General features: G+C 38.8%; 2 protein-coding genes and 1 long non-coding RNA gene across 3 annotated transcripts; 1 reads left to right on the top strand and 2 right to left on the bottom strand.

The window, feature by feature from the left end:
- Positions 1–1,314: 1,314 nt before the first annotated feature.
- Positions 1,315–12,042, bottom strand: LOC125985052 (myosin-7). The gene is made up of 38 exons (XM_068648710.1): positions 11,891–12,042; positions 11,394–11,614; positions 11,170–11,313; positions 10,939–11,095; positions 10,848–10,875; positions 10,658–10,766; positions 10,397–10,489; positions 10,256–10,319; positions 9,865–9,963; positions 9,671–9,774; positions 9,445–9,583; positions 9,058–9,176; positions 8,836–8,985; positions 8,577–8,747; positions 8,192–8,501; positions 8,010–8,077; positions 7,453–7,658; positions 7,241–7,364; positions 7,029–7,165; positions 6,520–6,775; positions 6,192–6,434; positions 5,947–6,123; positions 5,727–5,872; positions 5,555–5,645; positions 4,917–5,306; positions 4,697–4,823; positions 4,516–4,634; positions 4,250–4,446; positions 3,985–4,168; positions 3,724–3,889; positions 3,517–3,641; positions 3,117–3,425; positions 2,835–3,038; positions 2,462–2,758; positions 2,241–2,345; positions 2,055–2,150; positions 1,852–1,986; positions 1,315–1,434 (listed from the first exon to the last, which is right to left on the bottom strand). The coding sequence occupies exons 2-38, from the start codon at positions 11,592–11,594 to the stop codon at positions 1,414–1,416; spliced, it is 5,811 nt and encodes a 1,936-aa protein (XP_068504811.1). The 5' UTR covers positions 11,595–11,614; positions 11,891–12,042; the 3' UTR covers positions 1,315–1,413.
- LOC125985092 (uncharacterized) lies at positions 7,490–27,102 on the top strand. The gene is made up of 5 exons (XR_007487216.2): positions 7,490–7,616; positions 14,586–14,659; positions 14,761–14,816; positions 21,444–21,586; positions 26,815–27,102. It is a non-coding gene; the product is annotated as an uncharacterized lncRNA (long non-coding RNA).
- LOC125985051 (myosin-7) lies at positions 15,605–24,828 on the bottom strand. The gene is made up of 37 exons (XM_049747500.2): positions 24,600–24,828; positions 24,375–24,518; positions 24,142–24,298; positions 24,047–24,074; positions 23,854–23,962; positions 23,646–23,738; positions 23,521–23,584; positions 23,352–23,450; positions 23,157–23,260; positions 22,937–23,075; positions 22,732–22,850; positions 22,511–22,660; positions 22,269–22,439; positions 21,889–22,198; positions 21,710–21,780; positions 21,423–21,628; positions 21,175–21,298; positions 20,967–21,103; positions 20,596–20,851; positions 20,265–20,507; positions 20,020–20,196; positions 19,800–19,945; positions 19,624–19,714; positions 19,104–19,493; positions 18,884–19,010; positions 18,703–18,821; positions 18,437–18,633; positions 18,188–18,371; positions 17,879–18,044; positions 17,667–17,791; positions 17,271–17,579; positions 16,989–17,192; positions 16,605–16,901; positions 16,392–16,496; positions 16,222–16,317; positions 15,996–16,130; positions 15,605–15,831 (listed from the first exon to the last, which is right to left on the bottom strand). The coding sequence occupies exons 1-37, from the start codon at positions 24,798–24,800 to the stop codon at positions 15,811–15,813; spliced, it is 5,814 nt and encodes a 1,937-aa protein (XP_049603457.1). The 5' UTR covers positions 24,801–24,828; the 3' UTR covers positions 15,605–15,810.
- Positions 27,103–27,408: the final 306 nt, after the last annotated feature.

Below are 27,408 nucleotides of genomic sequence, written 5' to 3'. Positions count from 1 at the left end.
GAAAATGTTAGGTTTTTAGGTGCGCCTTACAGTCCGGAAAATACGGTATTTAAATTATTTAAAAACTTGTCGCAACCATGACATGTATAACCAGTATGTATCAGTGATTGTTGTGGTAGACACGGATCACTGCTGCTAGTGAAACCAGTGCAACCGCACCTTCATTGGCAGATTATTATGTTCATTAGTGCGCAGACAAGTATGCTAACGCCAACTTTGCCCATCACACCGCACAGTGTAACTTGCTATACCGTGTCGTAGAATACGCCAAACGGCCACTGCCCAGTGAAGCTAGCCGATGGTGAGTGACATTTTTGACATCTCAGTTTTCTGAACTCCATTACTTATCCTTAAATCTCTGCCCGGCATCAAGGATGAGGATGAACTGTAAGCCTCTCATTAAATGTGCCATTCTCAGCTGTCCACTGTCCTTGTATCCTTGTGCAATCTCATGCATGCATGTGCACAAAGGCAAGGAGTGAGACACTGTGTCTTGAGTTTGAGATCTGTCAGACGAAGCCGCTATTATTAGAATGCTTATTTACAAATGTCACTTGAGGAGGTGTTGAGTATTGGACCTTGCCTCCATATGTCCTTTTCTTAGCTTGTCCTTTATACCAGCGTCCATTCAGACAATGAAGTGGGATCTTAAACAGTCAGAAGAACTCTTCTGCTGAGGGAAAGTGCAATGAGCATGGAGCATAACGGAGAAACAACATCAAGGTAAGACATATATAACATTGCTCCAAAACAATTCAGGATGTAAAGAAGTTGTTTTTCCACATTTTTCTTGTCACATCTCTAATATTCATATTGCATCTCTAATATTTATATCGAGATCACAAATCTAATTCAATGCATTTTAATATTAACGTACTCTTTTGAATGTCGATTGCGAGAAAACAATAATAATTTCTATTATTCTTTTTAAAACATATGGCTATATTTGATTTAAGTCATTAATGACAAGATTTCTGAGATTCCGATAATCTCTGTGCAGTCTTATTAGAGATGATTGGTGGAACCTGTTACATATAAGCTATTCATACTTTTTAATTGTCTTGTTTTCATTTTTATCTATTTGAAATAGTAAATCTCAACACTAACCAAAATGTGTATCTCTTTCTTACAACCTTTAAGACTCTGTGAGATTCAGAGATTCTTTTTTAATTAAATACGTACATAATACATGTTTGACGATAATTGCTAAAAACATGCAAAACTGAGTATCTAGGAGCTTTAAGCAGATATATTTTTTGCAGCTATTATGTTATTATGTTGGGAGAATTGGAAATAAAAAGGCAAAGGACAGTGTGAGATGCAGATTACTTTATTCTACTGATTAACACACTTGTGGAATCACCAACAGTCAGGCCACAGGTAACTCAGGGGCAAAATGATGATCCAGGAGCTTCATTCTTCATTCTGTCCTTTCTTTAATAACAGAAAGAATGTGAGTGTGACAATTTTCTCAGAGTTGAAATTTGTTGAGTAAATTTTGTCAATCATATTGTCTAAGTTGTTTGATTTAGACATTTCATTTGGTCAAGAATGATCTGTATTATGTTATACTGTACGCTCTGTAATTGTATAAAGTTGTTTTACCATGATTGTTAAAAACCAAACAATTGCTTGATGATGATGAACATGGAATTATCCCAAATAATTAGTGATGTCTTGATTTTTGCTAAATTTAGCAGAAATTGAATGTGCAACAAAATCATCCATGTCCACTTTGGCAACAGTTGGTAGCTATTAAAATATTTTGTTTCATTGCATGGCCGGATTATAAAAATATCCACAAGATGTATTTGTTATATTTAACACATGAACAAAATATGCCAAACTGACCTTTGGGCCAACATCCCGACTCTTGGCTCGCAACTTGTTGACCTGAGACTCAGCAATGTCAGCTCTCTCCTCTGCTTCATCAAGCTCATGTTGAATCTTACGGAACTTGATCATGTTGCTGTTGGCTTGCTCCTCCTATAAACACAATATTATAAATATTTTCACATAAGTATATTTCACAAAAGTATATTATGAGTGCTTACAGCCTCCTCAGCATTCCTCTTGTATGATTTCACTTTCAACTGGAGTTTATCCACGAGGTCTTGCAGACGAACTAAATTTTTACGATCCTCTTCTGTCTGAAATAAAAATAAATATAGTAATAATTACATAAAATAAAAATATTAAATGAAAAAAATGTGTTATTTTTGTAACTAATTTAATCTTACTTGGTAGGTTAGCTCCTTGATGCGTCTCTCGTACTTTCGCACTCCCTTGATAGCATCGCTGGACTTTCTTTGTTCGATTTCCACTTCACTTTCCAGATCTTTAATCTGTTTGGAGGAAAACAAATAGTTTTTTGATTATTTGGAGTCTTAGATCTTTTGTATCCACGATATATTTCTGATGTGGTCAGCATTTTATTGTTGCATGATTTAGTAGCACCCACCCGGGCCTCGAGCTTCTGTATTTGCTTCCTCCCGCCCTTCATTGCAATTTGTTCCGCTTCGTCCAGACGGTGCTGCAGGTCTTTGATGGTTTGCTCCATGTTCTTCTTCATACGCTCCAGGTGAGCACTGGTGTCCTGCTCTTTCTTCAGCTCTTCTGCCATCATGGCTGCATCGGTGATGGCCTTCTTGGCCTTCTCCTCAGCATTTCTGCACTCCTGAACTGCATCTTCAACCTCACTCTGAAGTTGGGATGTGTCAGCTTCCAGTTTCTTCTTCTGGTTTAGCAGGCTGGTGTTCTGAATAAATCGGGGAGAAATACATATTGGCTCACCAACCTTTAACTGAGATCAATTTGCATGAATGCATTTTTACCTGTGAGTGCAGCAGCTGCACCCTCTCGCTAACTTCCAGCAATTCTTGCTCAGCAAGTTTGCGACTTCTCTCAGCTTGCTCGAGAGCAGCCCTCAGTTCCTCCAGCTCGGCCTGCATCAAGTTGTTCCGTCTCTCCACTATGGCGATGTTCTCTTTAAGATCATCATTGGCACGAAGAGACTCATCAAGTTGGAGTTGGGAATCCTTGAAAATGGAAACCCAAATGTTAAAGTGTGTTTTTGAAGGGGAATCAGGAGAGCTTTTTCTTCAATCAGTTCAAACCTTCAGATGGGCATGAACAGATTTGAGTTGCTTCTGCGCCTCGGCTGCCTGCCGGTTGGCTTGACTTAGTTGGATCTCCATTTCATTGAGGTCTCCCTCCATCTTCTTCTTCAAACGAAGGGCCTCGTTCCTGCTTCGGGTCTCAGCCTCAAGGGCGCTCTGAAGGTTGTCCACGATCCTCTGTTGGTTTCTCTTTGCTTGCTCCAGCTCTTCATCTTTCTCAGCCAGCTTGCGCTCAATTTCAGCCTTCACTTGATTGAACTCAAGCTGGGCTCTGAGAATCTTTCCTTCCTCATGCTCCAATGTGGCCTATAAAGATCAAATATTGTGGTGTTGCTGCAACTGCTTAATCTATTCATGTTGAATTGATTTTTTTTATTTATTTTTTTACACAACTTACCTCTGCTTCTTCCAGAGCAGTTTGGATGTCAGACTTCTCCTGTTCCAACTGCTTTCGAATCTTCTCAAGCTCATGGATGCTCTTTCCGCCCTCACTGATTTGTTCAGTGAGGTCAGAAATTTCCTCTTTGCATTCAAATGAAACCCATTGTAATTTCAAGTGATATTGATGTTTATGGAATATTGGAATGAATGATTGCTAACTGACCTTGTAGGTTCTTATTTTCTCTCTTCATAGTCTCAAGGTGCTCGAGAGATTCTTCGTAGGAATTCTTGAGTTTGAAAAGCTCTGTGCTTAAAGTCCTTGCCTCCTTTTGAGAGCTTTCCAACTCTGTTTGAGACTCTTCATATTTCTGCTTCCACTCCGCCAAGATCTGAAAGGCAGTCCGTATTTTTTTAAATATTTTGAATTGTGTACCTAGAATAAAATATAATCGGTCATTGGCAGTCAGTATGAAATTAGTTCAACCTTATCAAAGTTTCTTTGCTTCTTATCCAGAGCAGCAGCAGCAGCATTTGACCTCTCAACATCCACCATGAGATCTTCAATTTCATTCTGCAGTCTGTGTTTGGTCTTCTCCAGAGAGGAACATTTAGCATTGACTGCTTCCACAGCTTCCTCTGCATCCTGCAGACGCTGAGCCAGCTTCTTCCTGCATTTTGATCCAAGGTCCTTAGTCTACTGTGACACTCTCTGTGTCACTGTTGGATATACAGTTGTGGCGTTAACTCACTTAGCATCTTCCAATTCTTCAGTCCTCTGGATGGCATCAGTTTCATACTTGGTCCTCCACTGAGCCACCTCAGCATTGCTCTTGGACATACCACGCTGCAATTCAGCCTTGGCCTCTTGTTCTTCCTCATACTGCTCTCTGAGCAGGTCGCAGTCGTGGCGAGAAGACTGCACAGCATGGGCTAATGCGTTCTTGGCCTAAAATGAAATACGTACAGTTGGCTGTGTTTCACGTAATGTATATTATTATTCTCATCCCAAAGCTACCTTGACTTCCTCTTCCAGTTGCCTTTTAAGGTCTTCAATTTGTTGAGTGTAGGACTGCTTTCCTCTAGTGAGTTGTGACACCAAGGAATCCTTCTCTTCAAGTTGCCTTGCAAGTTCACCTAATTTTCACAGAGCAATGATTCGTGTTCTTGTCAGTACATTTGATTATAATAGAAAATACCATTTTCAGTTTGAAGTTTGGCTTTGTGCATGGTGAAGTCATTGATGGTACGCTGTCCCTCTTCTGCTTTTGATTTATATTCACTCATCTGGTCTTCCAGAGACCTGCACATTTTCTCCAAATGACTCTGAAAACAACAGATTACAGAAAAAGGAATTGAAATAGGTGATTCAAAGTGAGCAAAACAACAATGGCTAACCTGTCATATTAATTACAGTACCTTAGACTTGACAATGTGTTCCATATTGGAGACGACATCATCCAGTTCCAGTCTGAGTTCGCTCTTCTCCTTCTCCAGTTTCTGCTTGACTCTCTGTAGGTTGTCAATCTGCTCCCCCAAGTCAGCCACACTGTCAGCTTGTTTCTTTCTCAGGGTGGCCGCAGTAGCTTCATGCTGCAGCGTGGCCTCTTCCAGGTCTCGACGAAGTTTCTGGAACTCAGCCTCCCTCTTCTTGTTCATCTCAATCTGGGCAGATGTTGCTCCACCGGCCTCCTCTAGCCTCTCACTGATTTCCTCAAGCTCTCTGGCCAAGTCTGCTCTCTGCTTTTCCACCTTGGCTCGAGCAGCTCGCTCTGCCTCGAGCTCTTCCTCGAGCTCTTCGATGCGGGCCTATACGCATGTGAAGTCACGTGCAAAACCGTGCAAAAATGTTTAAGCACAAGACCCAGAATATGATTGTGTTCTTCAGCAGACAACAAATTATAATACAAAAGGCCAATTGTGAATTGGCAGCAACCCAGTCAAAACTGACCCTTGGTCTTTTTGGCTCTCAAACCTAAGTTCTGATAGGCTACTATAAATTGAGGTCCTTACGATTTGATGTATTTGACGTTTAGTGAAGGAAATTATGATGTTACCTGCAACTCCTTCAATTTTTTCTGGAGTTGTGAACTCATGGCTTGCTCATCCTCTATTTTGCTGAGAAACTGATTAATTTCGAAATCTTTCCTGTGAGTGGACATAAACATATTTCAGTCACAAAATGTAAAATATAATTGTGTGGGTTTTTTTAAACCTGTAACCTCTTACTTTTTCAGTCGCTCTTCAAGTTGTTGCTTGTCATTCTCCAGGTCCATAAGACTCTCTTGAGCTAATTTTAAGTCCCCTTCAAGCTTTCGCTTTGCCCTTTCAAGGTCCATTCGCACTTTCTTCTCTTGCTCCAGGGATCCTTCCAGCTGTTGGCAAGTATTCACAATTAGTTTGATTAGTTAGCATTGATTATTGATTTACATTTCATGTTGAATCTCACATCATCCACTTGCTGCTCTAGTTTCGACTTGGCCTTGGTAAGAGTGTTGACTTTGTCTTCTTCACTCTGAAGGTCATCCAGTGTTTGCTGATGAGCTTCTTGCAAGGCTTTCTTCTCTTTGGTCAGCTTGGCGATGATTTCATCCAAAGCAGCCATTTCCTCAGTCAGGTTCTTCACCTAGTCGTAGAAATATATTTTAAGCTCATACATGATTGTTTTCAGGACACGGAGTATCTGGGTTATACCTTGTTTTCAGTGGCATGTTTCTCCTTCTCCACCTTAGCAAGGGTTAATTCTAAGTCGTCAATGTCTTTCTTTAGCTCAGAGCACTCATCCTCCAATTTACGTTTCTTAGATGTTAATTCAGCATTCATCTCCTCCTCATCTTCCAGTCGTTCGGTTAACTCCTTGTTTTTTGCCTCCATCTGGATTTTGCTTTTAATCAATCCCTCACATCTTTCCTCAGCATCACCAAGGTTATCTTGCTCCTGTTATCAAGAAATACACATAATGATGAGTTGGGAGGTTTGTTTTGGTCTTAAAAATTATTGGTATTGCTTATGATAGACATACAGCCTGAACTTGAAGCTGTAAGTCATTTTTCTCTTGGAGAAGAGTGACCATTTTTTCTTCCAGTTCCTTTTTCCGGGCTTCTGATTTTGCATAAGCCTCTTTTAGTTTGGTAAACTCTTCCTTCATATTGGCCATTTCCTTCTCAGTCTCTGCCGACTTAAGGAGAGGTTTAATCTTGAAGAACATTTTCATCCAGGGCCAATTCTTCACCCCCATGAAGGCACGGATGTTCCACTGGATCACAAGTAATGCATCTCTGTTGACAACAATTTTAAACATGGTTACATTTAAAACAAAATAATTACCACTTATAATATTAGTTGTTTTGATGTAGATATTCTTCTTGCTTTGTTGGTGATTTGCAAAGTATGTATTTTTAGGAAATATTGGAAAGAAATATTCTGTACAATGATGGTTGAATAATTTTGACTGCCTCCGTAAATCCAATTTAGAGTATTCGGTAAGCCAAGGATGCATAAACTATGTTTACTAGAGTTTGGCTTTGTTACCTTCGTTCAACAATCTTCTGGAATTCAATTCTCGCAAGAAGACCCCTTGATCGGGCTTGGATACCAGTGATAATCAGTGCTAATCGGTCATCTCGCATCTCTTCAAGCTGACCCAGCAGTCCTGCTTTGAAGAACACCTGTTGGAGAGCATTATTTATTATTGGCAACAATTAGTATATAAAAATAATATTCTCAAAGTATCAGTTGCAGACCTTGGTGTGTCCAAGCCTGTACTGACTGTGGTCAATATCCAGAGAACCTAAAAGTTTCTCTGCAGCCTTCTTGTTGTCAATGAACTGTCCTTCCGGAATTGCATTGGGGTTCAGAATACGGTATCTTTATGGAAATGGAACATTTTTAATTTGAAAGTATCTAGTTGATTCAGTCAACATGTGCTTTGAATGGACAATTCACTCAGACAAACCTCTGTTTGAAATCTCCATAGAGGATCCTGTTGGGGAAGCCCTTCCTGCAGATTCGGATGCCTTCCAGCACACCGTTACAACGCAGCTGGTGCATCACTAGAGGGTTCTCCATGGCTCCAGGAGTCTTGGTCTCATTGGGGATGAGGCAGCGTACAAAGTGGGGGTGAGTAGACCTCAGGTTGGTCATCAGCTTGTTCAGATTCTCCTGCAAGGTTTCATCAATTTGATTTATGTGAATTCTATAAACCATTTTCTTAGATGTGGAGGTGCTTTGAGGTATTGGGTTTTTGTGTAAGAGTATATAATATATATCTCTGTAGTGTCCTTAAGTGCCACAAACTTAAATGGTTTTATCATGATGATGATAATGATTATGCAACCATCTTGGATAAAGGTTCCCTGATTTTACCTGTGATAATTTGTCAATTTGTCAATGAGAGTAATCAAGAATTATAAGCATTGTGTGTTGCTGTTTTCTTTAATGTTGCTATGCAATCAGTGAGCCTTTCATAGTTTTGACTATTTAAAAAAAAAAAAAAGTAGGGAAAAGTCTTACCCTATGTAAAGCAGACACCGTCTGGAATGAGGAACCTTTCTTCTTGGCACCTTTTCCCTTGCCAGAATCTAAATGAACAAAAGTGAATTGTAAAACACATTGCACTGGAAGCAATCACGTTCAAGGTTTGTATTTCTGAAACACTTTATTCACAAAGACAATTTTTTTAAAGCTCAACATACCAGAATCAGCTCCTGCATACCCAGCGAAAAGAATTGATAATAGTTTGAGGTTAGATTTCTGGAAAAGTCCAACAACAGTCTCATTTAGGGGGTCCTTGTTCTTTACAAGCCAGTTGTTGATATTGTAATCAACGGTGCCAGCGTAGTGGACCAGGGAAAAATGAGCCTCTGGTCTCCCTTTGACGACTCTGGGCTTCTGGAAGTTGTTGGATTTTCCTAGATGGTTGTCATATAGCTTAGCTTTAAAGGTGGTGTCACTGGCTTTGGGGAACATACACTCCTCTTCAAGGATGGACATGATACCCATGGGCTGAGGAGAACGTTACATTTTAGATTTCAATGTTATGTCTGCTCAATCATAGCCTCTCAGAAAAGTGTCTCTCACCTTTTCAATTAGGTCAATACAGGCCTGCAAGTCCATTCCAAAATCTATGAAAGTCCATTCAATGCCTTCTTTTTTGTATTCTTCTTGCTCCAGCACAAACATGTGATGGTTGAAAAACTGTTGCAGTTTTTCATTGGTGAAGTTGATACAAAGCTGCTCGAAGGTGTTGAACTGTAATTGGAAGTGGAAAGGTTTTTTCATTTTCAACTCTGTCCTATTATCTGCAGAGCTGAAATCTGATTTTACTACCACAGCTCACATCAAAGATCTCAAATCCAGCGATATCCAAAACACCAATGAAGTATTGACGAGGCTGCTTGGTGTCCAGCGATTGGTTGATACGGACCACCATCCACAGAAACATCTTCTCATACACTGACTTGGCCAGTGCACCAATAGCATAGTAAACCTAGAAAATAATTGATACATTTCTAATACTTATTCTATTTTTTTCCTCAAAAGATTCCCCACAAATACATACCTGGGCGACACTTTGTCCTTTGGTAACCCACTCATTTCCTACTTTAACTCTTGGATGACAAAGACCTTTGATGAGGTCAGCAGAGTTCAGGCCCATCAGATAAGCAACTTTGTCAGCAACTGTAGGGAGAATATTTTCATACCACCTGTCTTTATTGAGCATCTTTATTTCAGTTGTTTCTGTTATTGCTTTGATATCTGGGATAAGCTCGAGGACGTTACACAAGTGCATGGTAAAGACCAAGAGAAATATTTTTTCTCCACATAAACCAGACCCTTCACTAGATGTCTTGGAGAAGCTTGACTGAGTTTGACCATAACACCATGTTGGTATATATATATTTTTTTTATATATTTGTTAAGGAAAAGTGGGCAAATAATAGCTTACCTTCAGTACCGTCCGCTTCTGCCTGCTCTTCTCGCTGCTTCTGTTTAAACTTCATGTTACCGTAGTGCATAATGGCACCTGTTAGCTTATAAATGCTGTTCTTCTCTTCTTGAGTGAAGCCAAGGACGTCAAAGGCCTCCTGAAAATTAAAAATTTAAAAATGAAACAATCAGAACATTGATTAAACTATTGGATTTGAAAGTATACGGCTTTTTTCCCCCCTCACATCAGTTGCCATAAGCTCCTCAGAGTCATTGATGGAGGCTACAGTTGTCTCTCCTTGGGAGATGAAGGCGTAGTCGTAGGGGTTGTTGGTGATCAGCAACATTTCTAAAATTATGTTACACCAAATTTTTAAAATAGTTATTGATTTTGTAATAATCCCAGCTGCTAAAATATCATTTGCTTATGATTACTTACCAAGAAGTTCAGGTTTCACCTGAGACAAAATTTGGTAGAAAATATGATAGTCCCTTTCAGCTTTGAGCTGGTAGGTCACACGAGACTTTTCCAGAAGATCTGTTTAATATATACATATGGAATATTAATGTATGTTTAACATTTAAACATAAAAATAGCAAAAATAAGTTAGCATTGTTGCGCAAAACAAGAAGGTCATTGCTTGCAGGTAAATACAAATCATTTCAGAGATATTTGCATGTTCTTCCAGTATGTACAGTTTCCATGTACAATAAATTAGGTTAATTCAGGATGTCTGATCATTTTATATTACTTGCCTTACTCAAGTTGTATCACGCAACACTTATTATTATTATTATTAAAATATGTGGAAAGGTAATGCTTCACTTACAGGTCTCAATATCAGCAGACGCCAACTTTCCCCGATTGTCGAAATGAATTCTGATGAATTTTCCCTGAAATACAAAGTGTTGAACATTCATTTTGATAATGTAGCATTTCTAAATTTGCCTCAATGAATGAACATACTCACAAATCTCGAAGAATTATCATTTCTGATTGTCTTAGCATTACCGAAGGCCTCCAGAGCAGGGTTCGCCTGGATGATTTGATCCTCCAGGGTACCCTGAAGGCAAAATATGTAAGTTGCTTTCTTTTGGACAAGGTGTGTGGGGAAATAAACATGGCTGTGATTATTTTAAATTTGGTGAAACCGAAAATTCAAACACCACTCAGGTCACATCGTTTGTAATTCAGTCACACTTTTCAGGAAAAATATGCAGTTATGTGTCACCTTTTTCTCAGCTGCTGCATCTTTCTTTCCACTTGGAACTGCAGCAATGCTGGCAAAGTATTGTATTACTCTCTTGGTGTTGACAGTCTTTCCAGCACCGGATTCTCCACTGAGTTAAATCGTGACATCATCAGTTAAAAAAAAAAAACTTTTTAACTAGTGCTTAAGAAATGCATTTTCTGTGACTTACGTGATAAGAACGGACTGGTTTTCCCTGTCTGTAAATCAAAAAGCTTCCTTTCATTCATGGCTTTTACTTGCTTGAAATGTAGATTTTGTACCTGCCAGCATGTACTGGTAAGCGTTGTCAGAGATGGAGAAGATGTGAGGAGGAGCTTCACTCCTCTTCTTTCCTCTGTAGGCAACAACCACTTCTTGGTTGTAGACTGGCAGCGCCTTGTAGGGGTTGACGGTCACACAGAACAGCCCGGAGTAGGTCTAACAAAAAAAAAAAAAACTTTTAAATTGCGTGACATCAAGAAATGACAGGAAAATTAATATCATCATCTTACATAGATCATCCATGCCGCGTAACGCTCTTTGAGGTTAAACAGCACAGCGGGCTCGTGGAGAAAAGTGAACATGGCCATGTCTTCAATTTTATCAAACTTTGGCGGGTTCTGAGGATGTACGTCAATCTCCTTCACTGTCACAGTCTGTAGAAATAAATAATGCACTCATAAAATGAAAGCATGTCGTTTTTTGGGTCTCAACTAAAAGACTAATAAAAATATACCTTTCCAAACTCAGTATGAGCAGTAACTTTGTCACCATCTCGACTTGTAACAGATGCCTTGACGTACTCAACTTCAGGGTCTGGAACGAAGCATTCCTTCTTCATATCAAATTGTCGAGTTTGGGCTTCCAAACGCTCCTTGTCTGACTTTCTAAGAAAAGGGGCAGCTGCCCCAAACTCTGCCATTGCTGCATCACCCATTTTGCTCCTTTTTATGTCTTCTGTCAAGAGACAATGGAATGTTTGAACACAACCATGTTCCAGTTGCCTTTCACTCCACATTTTAAGTAAATTATGTGTTTATTTATGTTAAAAATATGTATATTTTTACAATATTTACATTGTAACAAACAATTAGTCTATTAGTCTACTATTAGAAAATTTGAATGTCTCATCCATTATGATCTACTATAGACAAGGTCAACAAAAAAAGTTAATTGGAGAACAAATCCATGTTAAGCTAATGTAAATAATGTAGTGAATATCGTTGTGCTTACCTTAAGCTGTCAAACTCTGTCAAACGGAATAATGGTTGTGGTAGCTGATGCCAGGTGTCCTCTCCATTAATAAAGGTTGTTACTCAGCCAAATAAGGTGATGGATATGAGATGGATGGCTTTCAATTTGCATATCAGAAAAAAGACATCCCCCAAATTGGGTCGAGTCTAGTGCTGCTATTTGTTGCTATCACCTTGTCCACAAAAGAACAATAAGCGAGATTGGACACGACGTAGGAAGGGGTGGTTGTAGGTGGGGAGCAGCAGAAGTACTATAGCAACTAATAATAGCAGTTTTATTGTAGGATGCCAATTGAAACAGCGTATTCCTATTGTGATTTTTCTTATATTGCGTTTGTCTTTACTTGTTTTTTTTTAAATATATTGTTTAATTACTAATTGATATTTTGTGTTACATATCCTCAGAAAACAAACTGCTTGACTTGTAATCAATGTACGGCATTTATTTCATTGATGATAATTTGTCTAATTATGTTGTACAGACATTGGGCCTATTCTGATTCTAAATTAAGTATTTATGGGCTTGTAAGCAACCAGATTTTATGAGACCCCAAACACATCAAGATCAACAATAGTCTGTCAAGTGATATGGTGTGAAATACATTTCGAGAGGGAGACTCGAGAGTTGCAGCTGCTGCCTTCAAAAAGACAAGACAGGGCCAAGGTCACAGCTGTGACATCTCTTTATGATCACTCATCACGATTTAGTTACTGTAGATCTATACCCTCGGCCCCAGGGCTCTTAAAATTGTTCGATTGTTTTTTTTTTTTTTTTTTTTTTTTTTAGGCATTGTCATTTCCATTTCACTTCATATACTGTTACTGTACATTAGTAGAAGAAGACCAGTCCAATCTATTGTATCTTGACACTTTTGACTTTCTTTGCACAAAATATTTCTGGATGTATTTTATGGTAATGCCTATAAACACCCTTAGGCTAAAAACCTTTTTTTATTCTTTGAGGAGTCAATCAATGAGTTCCCTTGATATTCTAATTTTGAGGAGCAGTTTCTCTGCCCGGGGTTACAGCTAATCAATCAGAACTCAGAACATAATGTGCAATATCTTCTGGGGGGGGGGGGGGGGGGGGGGAAATAAGTGAAACATTTTCTTTTCTCTAGAGAACTTGTGTTTTTTATGAAATAGAAAAGATAAACACCCCATTCAAACAATGGCAGGGAAAAATAGAAAACTCAAAGTGTGCTGGCTGTGTCACTAATATTGGCACACTGTCCTGTAAATCAGTATGGGAACTTACAAATGAGAATTTCTTATTCTAAATTGTCGGTGACTTTAACGTCTCGACTTTTATGTCAAACATCCAAAGACCTGAAGGCTAACCTGGAAAAGTCTGGGATCATGGTTTTAACTTGTACCATATGCCGTACAGTGCGTCATGGGCAAAGGCCATGGAAGACACCAATCTTGAGGCAAGCATATAAAAAGGAACAACTACGGTTTGCCAAGGAGTATCTGGACAGATCACAATCCTACAGGGAAATGGTTACTGGACAGAAGAAACAAAAATAGACCTTTCTGGCAGTGTATGCAAAAAATGAAGGGTACCAATACTGATGAGCTGGACCTCCATATCGCCACACAATAAGTCAGGTATATGAAAGCATGGATCTGCCAATGTGAATTTTTTTTTTTTTTTTAACCGGCAAAACCATTTAAGGAACCTTTTTCAAATTTGGTTCATAGACTTTCCTGAAAAATTGTTATGCACATTGTTTTTTTTGGGGGGAGGGGTGTGCCGTTGCAACTGGAGTGATATAAAGTCAATGTCCATGCTCGTGTCTATTAAGAGCCAGCACATTTAAGTTTTCCAGACAAAATTCTAAACATAAAAAAGGGAAGAAATAAATATAGTGCCTTTACAATAAATAAAAAATACAAAAAATATATATAATTTATAACTGAATAAAATTGAATTCACTTTGACCTTCACTGCTAGCTTCTATGCAAAAGCAGCAGAGTGCATGAGCCGTTGCCACAACATTGTACGTTTGAGTACCAAGATAACTTGTTACATTGCTCTTTGCTACCCCTGGGAAATTGTAAATTCAGAGGACAGCTTGGGGACACACGTTGACTCGATGTATTTTAATTGCTCCTCTGATTCACAATGACAGGTGACTGCCATAAATGACAATGTACATTGTGTTTGATCGGAAGAAAAGAATCACACCACATAATATACACACACACATTCTGGTATTTTCAAATATGAGAGCTCATTTGTCAGAGCAACTAATGGAGAAAAATGGCAACCAGGAAGTGAAATCCACACTGAACATTTGCACCATCAGCTGCTTTCCGTTTCAGGACCATCTTTGCATCTTTAAATGCTTGAATTTGATAACCTTTGTAATAAAACAAAAATGCTGTCAGTCTTAGCCTGTATCCAAACTTTAGCACTTGTTGCCTTCCACCCAAGGTCTCATACCCAGCTGTCACCAGTACTTCTAAGTTTGAGTTTTATAATGAGCACATAAAAGAAGGTGTGAAGCACCTTGTCTCACTTGAGTATGAAACACGAACCCATGAAGCTATTAATAGTATTTGTTCTTTACAATTGTGAAATGTGGCTTTCAAGGGGGTGTTGAATTCAGGTGGAGGCTCACTGGACTTGATCTTTATTTTGTCTTGTCTTTTCCTTCCCCCTTGCTTAGTCCACGGACCTCGGTGTGGACTCAAGATATCTGTCGAGGAAATGCAGACCAGGAGAAGCAAACATATGGTTAAGGTAATTCAATTAAAAGATCATTTTGCTAGGATGATAATGTGGAATATTTGATGTTATTTTGACCAAATTTGTTATTTCAAGTCCGTATCTCTTCCTTTCAGCACTCTTGAGAAGACGATGATCCAAACAGATAAAGATACTCACCATTGATCTAAAGGTGAGTATTTTTAGTTTTTATAGCTTTTATTCAGAAAACTAAACAGAAATCAACTCATTAGTGATTTCACACCTAGCAACTAATCAAGTTAGCAAGTGCCCTCTGCTGATTGAATTTTGCAACATCAACTGAATTTTCATTAAATGTTCAGAGATTAAATGTTTTACACCAGAAAAATATCGTTAAATGTTTGGCATCAAAATATGGTGTATAATGATATTTGTTAAAGATGTGTTCTCGTGCAACTTTGTATTATTCATACCTGGGCGTGAATTGGGGGGGAAAAACAGGCAAAAGATCTTTTAGTTTTGTATCTTAATTCAATAGTTTTCATCAATACATTGCAGATATGTATTTTTAAATATTCAGGTTTTCAAAAACATTTTCATGTATTTCCTTTAAGGCTATGGTATATTAATACTGTATTTTAATGAAACCTCAAGGTGGCACTCTTGGAATAAAAGTAGGGTAAATGTTTACTGGATATAATGTTCAGATTTGATTTGATTATTTCAGCAAGTACATAAATCAATATTCCAATTTTACATTATGTTGTACATGAAAATGGAGGCAGATTGATGTATAGACCAACACAAAATGGCAAAATATTAAGTTGAGAGAAATGATACATGGTTTTAATTAAATCTCTCATTAAAATATTTTGTGAAATGACTTCACCAGTGTAATTAAATGCTCATAGTCAACACTTAAATTCCATCCAAGCAGTTAGCTGAACAATCCAAATTATTCCTTGCTTACGTAGTATATGGTGGCATCACTACAATTTTCATTTTTATTTAACTTTTATTCAACCAAGTAGGTCAGTTAAACATGATATCCATTAATTGTAAACTCTGTAAATAAAAAAACAACAAGATATTTTAGATGCACACTCCAATTTATTCTACTGACCAAAAACATGCTTATGGAGACAATTACATAACATTTAAAACATCAGAAACAAAACGGCAGAAGATCCATCATGCGGTTGGGGTCACTCTCGATCAAAAGCTTTCTGTAAAAACAAAGAGACAAGAATGCTTCATAAATGAGTGCGGTGCAAGTTTAAATATCTGCTAACTAATAATTTGATCAATATAATATACTCGTACAGCTTTGAAATCAAACGTGCAAAATCAAAAAGATGGGTCGCTTAGAGTATGACTTAAATCTACTAACCTTTGACCCAGCGTCCCGACTCTTGGCACGTAACTTGTTGACTTGAGACTCGGCGATGTCAGCTCTCTCCTCAGCTTCATCAAGCTCATGTTGAATCTTACGGAACTTGGTGAGGTTGATGTTGGCTTGTTCCTCCTAGAAAATATGACAAGATTATACTCATAATTGTGTTTCTTTTGTTTAAATTGTCTTTAAATTTTGTTAAAACTGACTTTGTTGTACTTACTGCATCCTCAGTTGTTCTCTTGTAGGCTTTGATCTTAAGTTGAAGTTTATCCACCAGATCTTGAAGGCGTACTAAATTTTTTTTGTCTTCTTCTGTCTGTTTAGAAACAGTATTTTTATTCATATTCAGATTTATTTACTTGACAACTTTCAAAATGTTTGGTTAGTTACCTGGTATGTAAGTTCTTTAATGCGTCTTTCATACTTCCTAACACCCTTGACAGCTTCATTAGCCTTTTTCTGTTCAATGTCCACCTCATTTTCAAGTTCCTTTACCTACAAAATGGAATCATCATAAAACCCAATCATCTCTAAATTTCCTGACATTTGAATGAATCCAGATATTGAGGTAATAATTGTGAACAAATTGTGTGGTATACTCACCCGAGTCTCAAGCTTCTGTATTTGCTTTTTCCCTCCCTTCATTGCAATTTGTTCAGCTTCATCCAGTCGGTGCTGAAGGTCTTTGATGGTTTGCTCCATGTTCTTCTTCATACGCTCCAGGTGAGCACTGGTGTCCTGCTCTTTCTTCAGCTCTTCTGCCATCATGGCCGCATCGGTGATGGCCTTCTTGGCCTTCTCCTCAGCATTCCTGCATTCCTGGACGGCATCTTCTACTTCCGTCTGAAGCTGGGAGGTATCTGCTTCCAATTTTTTCTTTTGGTTTATCAGAGCAGTGTTCTAAATCAACAAAAAAATATATAAAAGTAATTATTTAGTCGCGAAAAGAAAGGTGGTAGATTTGTAGATGTCACATGTTGTTCTCACTTGTGAGTGCAGCAGCTGCACCCTTTCGCTAACATCTAGCAACTCTTGCTCAGCAAGTTTGCGACTTCTCTCAGCTTGCTCGAGAGCAGCCCTCAGTTCCTCCAGCTCGGTCTGCATCAGGTTGTTCCGTCTCTCCACAATGGCAATGTTCTCTTTAAGATCATCATTGGCACGAAGAGACTCATCAAGTTGGAGTTGGGAATCCTTAAAAATGGAAACCCAAATGTTAAGGTGTGTTTTTGAAGGGGAGTCAGGAGGGCTTTTTCTTCGGTCAGTTCAAACCTTCAGATGCGCATGAACAGATTTGAGTTGCTTCTGAGCTTCGGCTGCCTGCCGGTTGGCTTGACTTAGTTGGATCTCCATTTCATTGAGGTCTCCCTCCATCTTCTTCTTCAAACGAAGGGCCTCGTTCCTGCTTCGGGTCTCAGCCTCAAGGGCGCTCTGAAGGTTGTCCACGACCCTCTGTTGGTTTCTCTTTGCTTGCTCCAGCTCTTCATCTTTCTCAGCCAGCTTGCGCTCAATTTCAGCCTTCACTTGAGTGAATTCAAGCTGGACCCTGAGAATTTTTCCTTCCTCATGCTCCAATGTGGCCTATAAAGATCAAATATTGTGGTGTTGTTGGACCTGCTTAATCTATTCATGATGCATTTGAAAAAAAAAAAAAATTACACAGCCTACCTCTGCTTCTTCCAGAGCAGTTTGGATGTCAGACTTCTCCTGTTCCAACTGCTTTCGAATCTTCTCAAGCTCATGGATGCTCTTTCCACCCTCACTGATTTGTTCAGTGAGGTCAGATATTTCCTCTTTGCATTGAAAAGAAATAAACTGTACATGAATATTTTCTGAAAATATTTAAAACAATTTGAGGTACAGAATTTGTGTTAACTGACCTTGCAAATTCTTATTTTCTCTCTTCAGAGTCTCTAGGTTCTCGAGGGATTCTTCGTAGGAGTTTTTGAGTTTGAAAAGCTCTGTGCTCAGAGATCTTGCATCCTTTTGAGAACTTTCTAACTCTGTTTGAGACTCTTCGTACTTCTGTTTCCACTCTGCCAAGACCTGATAGATCAGGTTTTAGTTATGTGTTTATTCAAGGCATGCAAATATCATCTTTTTGAGATTTTAGTCATGTTAAAATGCTTATTAAAATTAGCATTTTATTCTTGTTAAAATTCCTCTGATAGCACATCTTGCTTTGGTACCTTGTCGAAGTTTCTTTGCTTCTTGTCCAGAGCAGCAGCAGCAGCATTTGATCTCTCCACATCCACCATGAGGTCTTCAATCTCATTTTGCAGTCGGTGTTTTGTTTTCTCCAGAGAGGAACATTTGGCATTCACTGCTTCTACAGCTTCCTCGGCATCCTGCAGACGCTGGGCCAGCTTCTTCCTGTATTATGATGATTTATTTTTATTTTGCTACGAAACTTGTTGTTAACATATATTTTTTCTTACTTAGCCTCCTCCAGTTCTTCAGTTTTCTGGATGGCATCAGTTTCATACTTGGTCCTCCACTGAGCCACCTCAGAGTTGGCCTTGGACATGCCACGCTGCAATTCGGCCTTGGCCTCTTGTTCTTCCTCATACTGCTCTCTGAGCAGGTCGCAGTCGTGGCGAGAAGACTGCACAGCATGGGCTAATGCGTTCTTGGCCTAAAATGAAATACGTACAGTTGGCTGTGCTTCACGTAATGTATATTATTATTCTCATCACAGAGCGACCTTGACTTCCTCTTCCAGTTGCCTTTTAAGGTCTTCAATTTGTTGAGTGTAGGACTGCTTTCCTCTCGAGAGTTGTGACACCAAGGAATCCTTCTCCTCAAGTTGCCTTGCAAGTTCACCTAATTTTCACAGAGCAATGATTCGTGTTTTTGTCAGTACATTTGATTATAATAGAAAATACCATTTTCAGTTTGAAGTTTGGCTTTGTGCATGGTGAAGTCATTGATGGTACGCTGTCCTTCTTCTGCTTTTGATTTATATTCACTCATCTGGTCTTCCAGAGACCTGCACATTTTCTCCAAATGACTCTGAGAACAACAGATTACAGAAAAAGGAATTGAAATAGGTGATTCAAAGTGAGCAAAACAACAATGGCTAACCTGTCATATTAATTACAGTACCTTAGACTTGACAATGTGTTCCATATTGGAGACGACATCATCCAATTCCAGTCTGAGTTCGCTCTTCTCCTTCTCCAGTTTCTGCTTGACTCTCTGTAGGTTGTCAATCTGCTCCCCCAAGTCAGCCACACTGTCAGCTTGTTTCTTTCTCAGGGTGGCCGCAGTAGCTTCGTGCTGCAGCGTGGCCTCTTCCAGGTCTCGGCGGAGTTTCTGGAACTCAGCCTCCCTCTTCTTGTTCATCTCAATCTGGGCAGATGTTGCTCCACCGGCCTCCTCTAGCCTCTCACTGATTTCCTCCAGCTCTCTGGCCAAGTCTGCCCTCTGCTTTTCCACCTTGGCTCGAGCAGCTCGCTCTGCCTCGAGCTCTTCCTCCAGCTCTTCTATGCGGGCCTATATGCGTGTGAAGTCAAGTGCCAAACCGGATGTTTAAGCTCAAGACCCAAAATATGATTGAGTTGTTCAGCAGACAACATATTTTAATTAATACAACAACAAATATTGATCAAAAGGCCAATTGTACCTGCAACTCCTTCAATTTTTTCTGGAGCTGTGAACTCATGGCTTGCTCATCCTCTATTTTGCTGAGAAATTGATTAATTTCGAAATCTTTCCTGTGAGTGGACATAAACATATTTCCGTCACAATATTTAAAACATAATTGTGTGTGTGTTTTTTTTTAAACCTGGAACCTCTTACTTTTTCAGCCTCTCTTCAAGTTGTTGCTTGTCATTTTCTAGGTCCATAAGACTCTCTTGAGTTAATTTTAAGTCCCCTTCAAGCTTTCGCTTTGCCCTTTCAAGGTCCATTCGCACTTTTTTCTCTTGCTCCAGGGATCCTTCTAGCTGTTGGCAAGTATTCACAATTAATTTGATTAGTTAGCACTGATTATTGAATTACATTTCATGTTGAATCTCACATCATCCACTTGCTGCTCTAGTTTCGACTTGGCCTTGGTAAGAGTGTTGACTTTGTCTTCTTCACTCTGAAGGTCATCCAGTGTTTGTTGATGAGCTTCTTGTAAGGCTTTCTTCTCTTTGGTCAGCTTGGCGATGATTTCATCCAAAGCAGCCATTTCCTCAGTCAGGTTCTTCACCTGTTCATAGAAATATATTTTTAGTTGATTCATGATAGTCTTCCGGACATGGACCGTCGAGGTTGTACCTTGTTTTCAGTGGCATGTTTCTCCTTCTCCACTTTAGCAAGGGTTAATTCTAAGTCATCAATGTCCTTCTTGAGCTCAGAGGACTCATCTTCCAATTTTCGCTTCTTGGATGTTAGATCGGCATTCATCTCCTCCTCATCTTCTAGTCTTTCTAATAATTCTTTAATTTTTGCCTCCAGCTGAATCTTGCTCTTAATCAGCCCCTCACATCTTTCTTCAGCATCACAAAGATTATCTTGCTCCTTTTACAAAAGACACAAAATTGATTAGTTTGAACACTTTGCACATGAATTCTAAATCTGTTATTTTGATGATAGATTTTGAACATACAGCTTGAACTTGTATCTGTAGGTCATTTTTCTCTTGGAGAAGTGAGACCATTTTCTCTTCCAGTTCTTTTTTCCGTGCTTCTGATTTTGCAAAAGCCTCTTTTAATTTGGTAAATTCTTCCTTCATGTTGGCCATTTCCTTCTCAGTCTCTGCTGACTTCAGAAGGGGTTTGATCTTAAAGAACATCTTCATCCAGGGCCAATTTTTGACCCCCATGAAGGCACGGATGTTCCATTGGATAACAAGTAGTGCATCCCTGTGACAATGATTTATTACAATATGGCAGACAGAGCAATCAAAGTGGTTTTGTTCTGAATCACTCATCTATACCCACGCAGATGGAAACTTTGTCAGACCTGAATAGCACATACCTGCGTTCAACAATTTTCTGGAATTCAATTCTCGCCAGAACACCACGTGACCTTGCCTGGATTCGGGTAATTATCAGAGCTAATCGATCATCTCGCATCTCTTCAAGCAAACCAAGGAGCCCTGCTTTGAAGAACACCTAATAAAAACAAAACATAAAAACATCTGCAGTTTTATTACGTGTATGCCATGAGTAAACTTTAATTTTACCTTGGTGTGCCCCAGTTTGTACTGGTTATGATCGATGTCCAAAGAGCCTAACAATTTCTCAGCTGCTTTCTTGTTATCAATGAACTGTCCCTCTGGGATAGAACTTGGATTTAGGATGCGGTACCTTAAAAGAAATGGAGTCTAAGTTAAAATGATATATTTTGCGTGAATGTGTCTGCAAAGAGTATTACATTTATGAGAACGGATGAAGCCATTATGTAGACTCTTTATTTTGCTATTAACAATACCTCTGTTTGAAATCTCCATAGAGGATCCTGTTGGGGAAGCCCTTCCTGCAGATTCGGATGCCTTCCAGCACACCGTTACAACGCAGCTGGTGCATCACCAGAGGGTTCTCCATGGCTCCAGGAGTCTTGGTCTCATTGGGGATGATGCAACGTACAAAGTGCGGGTGAGTGGACCTCAGGTTGGTCATCAGCTTGTTCAGATTCTCCTATGAGTTCAGAAAACATATTGTCATCAATTGTTCATAGAATTTAAATACTGCAGAAGGTAGATTGTAAGATTATCTTACCCTATGTAAGGCAGATACTGTTTGAAAGGATGAACCTTTCTTCTTGGTACCTTTACCCTTAGTGGCAGGTTCTTGAGGGGAATAAGATATGATGGTGTTATTGATCATTTTATTTGAGATAAAATGATCTAATCCATTGACTGATCGAACAACAAGCAACAAGTTTATAAAATACAAACCTGAGTCCGATCCTGCATAATTTGCAAAGAGGAAAGCCAGCATCTTAACGGTTGATTTCTGGTAAAGGCCAACAACAGTTTCATTTAGAGGATCCTTGTTCTTCACCAGCCAGTTGTTGATATTGTAATCAACAGTGCCAGCATAGTGCATCAGGGCAAAATGGGCCTCTGGTTTCCCTTTGACTATTCTGGGTTTCTGGAAGTTGCTGGATTTCCCTAGGTGGTTGTCGTAGAGCTTAGCTTTAAAGGTTGCATCGCTGGCTTTAGGGAACATGCACTCCTCTTCAAGGATGGACATGATACCCATGGGCTGAGGAGATCATTACATTTTAGATTTCAATGTCTGATCAGTTATAGCTTCTCAGAAAAGTGTCTCTCACCTTTTCAATCAGGTCAATACAGGCCTGCAAATCCATACCAAAATCTATAAAGGTCCATTCAATGCCTTCTTTTTTGTATTCTTCTTGCTCCAGCACAAACATGTGATGGTTGAAAAACTGTTGCAGTTTTTCATTGGTGAAGTTGATGCAAAGCTGCTCGAAGGTGTTGAACTGAAATAGAAAGCGAATAAAAATGTAACCGAATGTCATCTTTGTACAAAACAATTCAAGACAAAGCTCACATCAAAGATCTCAAATCCAGCAATATCCAGAACTCCAATGAAGTACTGGCGAGGCTGCTTGGTGTCGAGCGATTGGTTAATCCTCATCACCATCCACAGAAACATTTTTTCATACACTGACTTTGACAGTGCACCAACAGCATAGTACACCTAAAAGTAAAGTAAGAATTTATCTTGAAAGTAAGATTTAAAAAAGCAAAACATGACAAAAAACACTTTACCTGGGCGACATTTTGTCCCTTAGTGACCCACTCGTTTCCTACTTTAACTCTTGGATGACAGAGACCTTTGATGAGGTCAGCAGAATTCAGGCCCATTAGATAAGCAACTTTGTCAGCATCTGGGTCAGAGAATTTAATGGTCATCAATAAAGCAGCCACTGCCTCACAATGCTGATCAAAGATTTTTTTTTTCTAATACGCTCACCTTCAGTGCCATCAGCCTCTGCCTGCTCTTCTCGTTGCTTCTGTTTAAACTTCATGTTACCATAATGCATAATGGCACCTGTTAGCTTATAAATACTATTCTTCTCTTCTTGGGTGAAGCCCAGCACATCAAATGCATCCTGGTGAGCAGAGAAGAAAAGGGCTGTGATTTTTTTTCTGCTTATTTGGTCTCATACTGTGAATTTAAAAATTCAGCCCACATCAGTGGCCATGAGTTCCTCAGCATCATTGATGGAAGCGACAGTTGTCTCTCCTTGGGAGATGAATGCATAGTCGTAGGGGTTGTTGGTGATGAGCAACATTTCTAAAATGATATCGCACAGAAACCATCATATTTATTACAGTGCTCCTATAATAATGTCAAACTGTTTTATTCTCTGTAATTTGTTACTGACCCAGAAGTTCAGGTTTCACCTGAGACAAGATCTGGTAGAAAATATGGTAGTCTCTTTCAGCTTTGAGTTGGTAGGTCACACGAGACTTTTCCAAAAGGTCTAATAGTAATAATAATAATTGAGTGTTATTGTGATACAGTAATTTGTTGTTGTAAATTGTTCCACTCACAAGTTTCGATATCAGCAGAGGCCAGCTTTCCTCGGTTGTCAAAATGAATTCGGATGAATTTACCCTACATCGAAAAGAACCATTAAGTCTCTTGTTTTGAGAAATGACATTGCACAACCACTCACAAATCTGGACGAGTTGTCATTTCGAATGGTCTTGGCATTTCCAAAAGCTTCCAGAGCCGGGTTTGCCTGGATGATTTGATCCTCCAGGGTACCCTAAGTTATCAGATAAGACGAGTACCTTGGTATCCATAAATCAAGTCAGACATTGTTTCATAACTATATATAGTTAAGTTTTTAGTTAATTAAAAAAAGAACATGTCACACTAACCTTCTTCTCAGCAGCTGCATCTTTCTTTCCACTTGGAGCCGCGGCAATGCTGGCAAAGTATTGTATTACTCTCTTGGTGTTGACAGTCTTTCCAGCACCGGATTCTCCACTGAGTTCAATCGTGACATCATCAGTTAAAAAAAAAAAAAAACTTTTTAACTAGTGCTTAAGAAATGCATTTTCTGTGACTTACGTGATAAGAATGGACTGGTTTTCCCTGTCTGTAAATCAAAAAGCTTCCTTTCATTCATGGCTTTTACATTAGTGCTTGAAATGTAGATTTTGTACCTGCCAGCATGTACTGGTAGGCGTTGTCAGAGATGGAGAAGATGTGAGGAGGAGCTTCACTCCTCTTCTTTCCTCTGTAGGCAACAACCACTTCTTGGTTGTAGACTGGCAGCGCCTTGTAGGGGTTGACAGTCACACAGAACAGCCCGGAGTAGGTCTAACAAAAAAAAAAAAAAAACCTTTTAAATTGCGTAACATCAAGAAAAACAGGAAAATGAATATCATCATCTTACATAGATCATCCATGCCGCGTAACGCTCTTTGAGGTTAAACAGCACAGCGGGCTCGTGGAGAAACGTGAACATGGCCATGTCTTCAATTTTATCAAACTTTGGCGGGTTCTGAGGATGTACGTCAATTTCCTTCACTGTCACAGTCTGGAGACAGATAAGTGTCAATTCAGATGTAATACCAAAACCTGTGATACTTTCTGAGCAAAATGACTTTACAGGAAATACCTTTCCAAACTCGGTCTCAACAGTGACCTTGTCGCCATCTCGACTCTTAATAGATGCCTTGACGAACTCAACCTCCGGGTCAGGAACAAAACATTCCTTCTTCATGTCAAATAGACGAGTCTGAGCCTCCAAGCGCTCCTTGTCTGACTTTCTCAAATAAGGAGCAGCTGACCCAAACTCTCTCATAGCAGCGTCGCCCATTTTAACCTATTTAACATTAATATGGGTATAAATAATACAATATGTATAGATATAATGTTTAATTCAACAAATATATACAAACTGTCATGATAATCAGAATTTGTCAATTTAAAAGTAATCACACACCATGCCTTAAGAAGTGAGATTCAAATCAAATAAATACAACACACATGCCTAAAAGTTTCAATTACTTATTTGATTGCTCAACTTTACATAGTATCAATAATATTTCATGTAAAATATATGTTAAAAAAGATAAATCACCCTTACCTTAGGTGCTTTGCTTGAAGACAGGAATTGTGTTTAATATAACAACCTAATGAACAAAACCAACCAACTAATGTTATGAAGAGCACAGTAATATGTGAAAAATATTAGTACTAGTTAAGATTCTTCGCTTACCTGTTGGCTAAGTGAAGCGAGGAGGCATGTACTGTACTTTACAGCTGTCACCCCTGCGCTAATAAAGGTTGTTTGTCTGCCAAATATGGGGTACAATTTTGGAGAAAGGTTGCACAATATAAAAAGCTTTCTCTTAATTGGGCGGGATGCTCTGCTGCTATTCGTTGCTTTCACTGGGGAGGGAGAGAGGTGAGGTGGCAATCATAGACCGGCTTGACATCATTTACTGCATTAACAGAACACAAATATATTCATAGGTGACTACCATGCATCCTACGTGGCACCATCAAGACTATGATACTCTACGTAGGTGTGGCATAAAATTATTAAACAACACAATCTGGGTTTACTTATTTATACAAGTCAAGTCAAGTTTATTTGTATAGCCCTAAATCACAAGCAGTCTCAAAGGGCTTCACATAGACAAAAATTGACAATTATTCTCAAAGCATCCCCTGATCTTAAGCTCCCAAAAGGGCAAGGAAAAACTAAAAAAAAAAAACTGCCAGGGGAAAATGAGATATGTACGGTATGTTTAATCCAATAACGCAGCAAAACTATAACAAAGCTCAAGACAGCCATCTTTAATTCTGTTAAAAATCTAGTCAAAAACTGAATTAGCCCAATTTATGCATCAGACAAGCGCTGGTAAATCAGATACATTGATTGATTTAATGCTTAATTAAATTAATTCATTTTTGTTTGAGGTGTTTGCCATTTTAATTTATCTTTTTTTTTATTTTTTATTATTGAATCCAAGACCTTCCAGGAAATGAGATTCCAAACATTCAGCTGGAGTCGCCTCATCCAAAACGTTTACTGAAAGGTCAGTCACGAAGGTGACACACTTGTGAGACTGAATTGTTGCAGCTGTCGTTGAGTGAGGCCTAAGGTCATGGAGTGACTTCACTCGCACAACTGCTGATCCCTGAGAGGTGTACACCCTTTATCTCATTCTGTCGTCATAGCATTGTTCTTTTTCCTTTGGCCTTGAGGACAAAGTTAACCGTGTGAAATTCTTGTCTGGATTGTTTGTCCCTGATTGAGAAACAACAGCTGCCAGCTTTCGTGATGGATGAGGGTTAACAGGTGCTCAGAGAATACATCTCATCTTGAAATTTTATTATTAATTTTTGAAATAAGAATAAACTTAATACAATATCAAGAAATTAAATTATTTTTATTTTTAAACTAAATTAATTCTTATCACACCAGTATTTAGTTATACAAAGCACTAACTCATTTAAGTGCAAATTTTTATTATTAGTTAGATACACCTTAGTCAATCCCTGGTTTTCTCCTTCACTTTTAAAATTTGTCAGTGCACAGCATAATATCTGGTTGAATTTGTTTTTTTCCTTTGTGGCCTCATTCTTAGCTGTCTAACAAATCTTCGCGGCTGATATCTCACCTTCAAACCTCGATTCCCTTCCTACGGCTGTGTGTGCACAGATTTAGACTCCCCCATGAAAGTCATATGTAGAAGACGCTTAAAGGTAACAACAGTACAAATCTAAGCAGGAAGGGAGAAGCTCTTGAATAGCTGTGTGCATTTTATGTTAAGATTTTAGAAGCAATAGTTCTCCAAAATTATTCTGAACATTTTGTGCAGACTGGACTCGGCAAGATTAGGATCAACAAGCAGTGGGAGACAAGTCTGATCGCCAACTTTATCTGATCTCTGCCAGGAATGGAACTTCTGCACTACTCCGCACGGTAGAGTAACAGTAACATATTTTGCTTTTTTTCAAGAACTGTACAGTATTTGCATGCAGTGTTCTTTAGATATTTTTTTAACATGAATATTCTTCATGTCAACTTAATTATCATATTATCTTAGTTTATGTACTTATTTCACCAAATGTAGCCACAAATGGTTTTCTCCAAAACATTCTACAAGACTATAAATTGCACAAATACCTCAAGATGCACCTATTTTTTAAATGTATACATTTTCTGGTCATTTTGTAGAAGTTAATTAAAAACAAGCAGCAAATTAAGCAGCAAGCTTGCGTGGCCTGAATTACTTGCACCTTTGCCGTTCTCTGCAAATACTGTAATGAAATCAACGCCTTGAGGTGCAGTGCATTTCCACCACGCAATTAAATCTTATTGCTTGACTGATAGAAACATTCAAAATACAGCAGTCTTAGAGGGAATAATATTTAAGACTGTATAAAAACAACAAATAGATTGAGTGTGCAGA

This window comes from Syngnathus scovelli, chromosome 17 (assembly GCF_024217435.2).
Source record: "Syngnathus scovelli strain Florida chromosome 17, RoL_Ssco_1.2, whole genome shotgun sequence".
In the NCBI taxonomy this organism is placed as follows: Eukaryota; Metazoa; Chordata; class Actinopteri; order Syngnathiformes; family Syngnathidae; genus Syngnathus; species Syngnathus scovelli.
The sequence above is the reverse complement of the archived record's forward strand: the minus strand, read 5'-3'. Positions and strand labels throughout refer to the sequence as shown.